General features: G+C 44.4%; 2 protein-coding genes across 2 annotated transcripts in view; one reads left to right on the plus strand and one right to left on the minus strand.

Annotated features, from left to right (window-relative positions):
* T265_02919 (hypothetical protein) overlaps positions 1 to 2471 on the plus strand; it is a gene marked incomplete at both ends in the record, with an annotated part of 12391 nt that extends 9920 nt beyond the window's left edge. The window contains one exon of the mRNA XM_009167283.1: positions 2334 to 2471. Within this exon, the coding sequence (XP_009165547.1) occupies positions 2334 to 2471 (138 nt within the window). The remainder of the gene's footprint in view (positions 1 to 2333) is intronic.
* T265_02918 (hypothetical protein) overlaps positions 1 to 4430 on the minus strand; it is a gene marked incomplete at both ends in the record, with an annotated part of 23641 nt that extends 19211 nt beyond the window's left edge. The window contains 2 exons of the mRNA XM_009167282.1: positions 1442 to 1705; positions 3694 to 4430. Coding sequence (XP_009165546.1) covers positions 1442 to 1705; positions 3694 to 3795 — 366 coding nt within the window. The remainder of the gene's footprint in view (positions 1 to 1441; positions 1706 to 3693) is intronic.
* Positions 4431 to 5798: the final 1368 nt, after the last annotated feature.

Genomic DNA, 5798 nt, shown 5'->3' on the forward strand with positions numbered 1-5798 from the left:
TATATATATATATATATATATATATATATATGCTACATCAGGGCCACTTCAGAAGTGATAACTCAGAATGACATTATCGTATAGAAACAGGAATGAATCTGTAGCTCTACAGAGTTTGAGAGCTACTGTAGAACACAGGAATTCGAATATATCCTGCCCCTTCCAAACGTAATGGGGTAAAGCAAAACAAAGTAGTTCGTGGCTGTTTAGGATTCTCAAATTTCAAGTGAATTTTCATTCTATACATGAAGCAAAAGTACTCTGAAGCACTGTAATCTACATCGTCCTTGTCGGGATCATTTGCAACCAAAATCTGAATTCTCCCACAGATCGTACAGACCTGCTAGTGGAAAAGTCATCACACCGAATCGAACCACGTGACTGAGGGTTGATAGCGATCCACCCTGCCTAAGTGCGAGTGTATGCCACGATAAGTGCATTGTGGTCGTTGAGAAAAATGTTTTGGATACTAACAGCGAAATCCCTCATTGAGAGTGAAACCCCAAAGGCAGGATATCTTTTCACCGAGGATTTTCAGCAGTTACTTGCGCTGGTTCACTTATTCCTGTCAAACATGAGTTAGCACAAGGACATAAACGCATTTATGGCTTTCACAAGTCATCAACTTAGTGTCCGCACTTTAAAAATGGATGACATCCGGATTACGTTGTGCAGTGTAGTTTCAATCACCTGCGTGAGACAGCTGTTTGCAGGAATGACGTAATGGGTTACACTGCTGCAAGATAGCTTACGCTATCGGATCTGACACAGAATCTTCTGTTCGCAAATGTTCTGACAGTGCTTAATTTCTCTACGGCAAGTACAGACAACTCAGTACTAATCGAGAGCATCATTGTCACGTTCTGTCAGTACACCGATACGGAAAGCTCCTCCAATACAATCGCTGCTGCACCGAACAAAGTTGTATCATTTTCATGAAGGAAACTACTCACAAGGTTGCTGAAAACTCTTCGACAGCCCACGACCGGTTTCACCATTCTTGGGGCTCATCAGGTAGGCGCAGACCCATATATATATATGGGTCCGGGACCTAACGGCACTGAGAGAGCCTAGTTGGGAGATGAATATAGACATTTTACTCACTACACGTGATCACGGTATCCCCATGGCAGTTTTGGGAATAAATCAAGAATCCGTCGTATTTCCGGTAAAATTAGCACGGTCCAGCGTGGCTTCTAGTGTATTTTCAGGGTCATCAAATCTTGAGCGAATGTTATATAGGCCTTGATACTTAAAAAGAGGCAAACGCAGCTTATTGATAGGTTTTTTCGGTCCAACTAACCACAAGTTAGCCACACCAGCCGCTAGATCCTGATAATCTCACGTCAGACGTCCCTCCACCGGGAGTTTTTTTCTTTAGGACGGTGTATTTTTATCCCACAAATTAAAACAAACTAACCGGACATCAAGACAAACTTACACGCATATCCTGAAGAACCCAGGCGAAGCCGAAGTTCGGATGAACATATCCAACCAACTTCAAAAGAAATTCTAACGTATGAATATCGCCGTGAAAACGGTCACGAAGATCTTCATATTGTACTTTTACGGCAACATATTCCCCATCTTTTGTGACAGCACGATGAACCTGAGCAAGACTAGCGGCTGCAATGGGCTCAGGGTCGAATGTGGCAAACACTTCTGACGGAGTTTTGCCAAAATCTTCAAGAAATATTCGATCCACCTGAAGTTCAAAAAGCGTATAAAATGGGTACCCAATGAAGTTCAATATGGAAAATATAAGTTTAAGGCGTGTTGGCAGAAGCATGTGCGAATATGGAAGTAGTATCATCAATCAGCAGTGGCCAAGGCAAGCTGACGTAAATAATTGCAGCGACGTCATAATTTTCGCTGAACACAAAAATGGTCTAAAAACAAACCCGGACACCCTAAGCCCGTTCGTTTCACTGCGCTGTTATGAGAATAAGCCCGCCTGCACATAAGCAACATCCCTTACTATGAGTCGAATTGGTTTCGCCGGGTAGATTCAACTGAAAAGCTCGTGTCAAGGAATTCCACAGATAACTTAGATGCACTTCGGCGTGTTCACCCTTGACAGGAATGAACGTAAACATGGCGAATACAACCACATTGCTTGGCTATCCTTGGCAATATCCAGCCCCAAGCGAATAAAACTTCATAAGATTGCTCAGTAAAGTGCGAATCTGTGAAGTGCGGTAGTACCGGTAAAGCCACCTTGGCAGAGCCGAGAGGAAATTCCCGTGTCTTAGACTTAAATGCGCCGAGAATTGGATAGATAAGTGCTAGCTATTAGGCGATCACGGAGATTACAATGTGATGCCTCTGTTTAGGAAATCGAAGGAGGTACAATTTTCTATAGCTCAACGTGTAATACAGCTCAGCCTGGTGGTGCGAAAACGCACACTTATTGCCCGTCACAGAGCACGTCGATAGTCCTGGTTGATACAGAGACAGTCAATCAGCTGTAACACCCTTCCGATGCGTAGCTGTCATGCTACCCGGGGGAAGCACGAGGGCTAAGACACCGCCAGGTTGCCCAAGCCTAGACAGGGGAAGTCGAGAGGCAGAGGTCGGGTTCGAACAACGGACCTTCCGATCAGTAAATTCGTGCTCCAACCACGTGAGCCATATCAACCCTGGTCGGTAAGAAGGGAGGCGCTTCACAACTCAGGATACAAGCGATGAATGCTCTGATTATCCCATCCCGTCGTTCTGTGATAGTAATTCGAAATCTCGGTTCAGTCGGTTAAAGGTCATGTTCGCTGTAGGTAACTATACGAGCAAACTGATGAAGTATTATCAGGTTGTATCACCGCTGCCAATAAACATCACCGGCAACGTGAGTGATTCACTGGATACTCCTAATGCAGGTGCCCACTACGAAAAATTGCGGTAGGCACAGACTGCACACATCAGTAAGCCCTGCCACAAGTCGTAGCGGCCAAACTAGGTGATCGCTCCACATCACAGTTGCTGCAACAACTACTACAACCACCCGACATGGTCATCCGTGGATTATCGTTGAAGTCAAACGTTACAGAATGGATGGTTAGTTATATTTCATCGTTCCGGTACCTAGCTGTCATGCCACCCGGAGGAAGCACGAGGGCTGTCAGGTTGCCCAAGCCTAAACAGGGGAAGTCGAGAGGCAGAGGTAGACTAACTTCTTGTATCTATTGCGCGTAACCTGCTTGTCGGTTGTTCTATCTTCCATAAAACCACTTTCCCATGGTCTGGAGTTGGATACATATTCGTACTTCACATTCTTCCTCGAGCGGTCGGCACACATTGTGATCGTATTGTTAGTTGTGGCATAACTGGCAGATCCTCAGATATAATAACCATTAACGCCGCATACGACACTAAACAACAAGTAACTGATCCTTTGTTATCTAGCACCAAGAAACAAGCGACTAATTTACTAAACTAGGGACCTTAGTTGCAGTTTTCGCTTAAAATAACCCATCGTGTTGTGCTCGTGTTTGGTGGATTTGCGTTTTCTGTTCTTATCCCCATTTCGATTTTAGACGCGGTGGATAAAATGGTGTCATCGGAAGTCGTATAGATAACGATAAATACGCGTACCCCCACACGGTTCAGTGAATTCGACAAAACGAATGGTGCACTAATGATAAGAAATGCGAGCACGTTCTTCAACCAAACAAACAATGAAAACGAAATTATGCTTACCTCTTTGGCCGTTCGCACCAGGGCTTGGTCATGTAAGCGTTCCAGGGTTTCTGTATATTGCTTCGGGAGCACATGATTTAAGCTAACAAGTCCTTGTCCCATCTTGATATAAAGGCCTCCATTGGCGAGGCACCCTCGTAAAATTCTATCAGCAGACCTCTGGTGACAATTGATAAGCTCTCGATCGTACGTAGGGCCATTCTAGAAGAGGTTCCATATATTGGCACTGTGATTTTTCAGTTGGACTCACCTCTTCATTCCAAAACAAGGTCCACTTATAGTCCAAAGAAATACAAGTTCCTACGAAGACAGCTCTTTTAATTAAGGCACAGCTTTCAGCACACTGTACCTCACAAAACGTTGTGCAGCCGATAAGTGGCGGTTAATTTTTCGCTTGCCAGAACCATCAAGACAGGTGTAATATAGAGCTGACCCTATCGCTGGAATTGCAACTGCGATTGCCCATCGCATAGCGTTATTCCTCAGTATCGGATACGGTCTGTATGTGAACATATGACGTCTTGGGGCGAAGGAAATCAACCCGGCATGCACCATGGGCAGTTGGTTTGGAGTCCAGCGACCCCCGAAGAAATTAATAGCCTTAGCTTGTATCTTAAGCTATAGTTTTACAGCCATGGAAACCTCGAGGTTTACCTGGAGATTTGCCTCGAGTTAGCAGCAAGAGCAAACCTGGACGCAGACGAACTACAACATCACAGAGTCACGCTGTCTTCCAGTTCCTATCCTCAAGGCCACACACTCGAAGACAGTATGTCAGCCAGCCAAACCCAAGCAAATGATTGGTTCAGATCTGTCACATGGCAAGGACAAACGAAAGGCGTCAGGTGATTACCGGTAAACCATGTGAAAAATTCTCAGCTGACCAACAAAATTAACTAATATCATACATGTTCTTTTAGAACAGCGCGGTTATGCTGCCGCACAACTTGATCGCTGGGTAACACGCACAGACTAACTTCGACACTCTCTGGGTCTCCCACAGAAGACCGAAACTTATTTTTGTACCTTCTGATTACTCATCCTGGCTTATTCTGTAAATAATAGGTGTCTAACTCGCCTGTGAAATGGATTGCAATTTGGTTCGATTCGAACGTAAGGGCCTTATAACACTTGAGTGAACCAGCCAATCAGAACGCTGGCTTGCAGATGGGCTGTGCGCTGACTGTACCGGAAGTCTATTCATGCACAAGCCAAACTGAAGCAAATGATTGGCTGGTCCTAGTTACGTGATCCATAGAGAAACGTATAACCATTGCATATGAGGCTCAGCTGCTCAAAAGAAATTTGCACCAATGGCCGGTCTTGGCTTGGTGGCTGAGCGAGGTAAGCCTCAGGAGAATCCCTGGCGGTTCAAGTTCATAGGATGCTACTGCTTTTGCTGAATCATATAGCACTAAAATATGATTCACCAAGATGAAAGCGACCTAACATTCCAAGTGCGAAGTCTTAACTATGGTTACATATCCATGACTATTGTTCAGTTTGAATCGAGATTTCCGAAAACGCAAATGTCGAGTTCCTCCCAAGCTGTAACTGGAAGAAATGATGTGGGTAGCCAGAAGGACGTTGTGTGAAAAAAGACAGTTCAATGGATACGTTAAGGTTCCCGCATACATTCTGTAATGTTAAGGTTTTTTATTTTATAAACGGCCCATTGCACGTATTTCACGCGAAGAAGCAGAGGTATCCTGCAATAAATTTTTAACATTGTTCCATGCTATTATCTCGCTTGTACTGACAGTCCATTTTTCCCTGGTTCATGCGCTTCAACCATTTAACTCAATTTTTTCTTGGCTTGTGCACAAATGCAATTTGAACGCGCGCGCTTTCTGGCTTGCGCATAACTAACCAATCAGAATGCTGGTTACGCATGAATCACATGCCGACTGTACCCCGTCCACGCCGGCGGCAAGACGCACAATGTATTTTTCTGCAAAACGCCTACGGACGAAATAAAAACTTTAACGTCAAAATGTTGCACTTCTTTGCATATATGCGTAGACTGAAGACCCCCCTCATCTGCCGTTATTTTTATGCGATTTGTTTTAATCGATGACATTTGAAAATTATTGGCGCACATTCGG

This window comes from Opisthorchis viverrini (genome assembly GCF_000715545.1).
Source record: "Opisthorchis viverrini unplaced genomic scaffold opera_v5_38, whole genome shotgun sequence".
Taxonomy (NCBI): Eukaryota; Metazoa; Platyhelminthes; class Trematoda; order Opisthorchiida; family Opisthorchiidae; genus Opisthorchis; species Opisthorchis viverrini.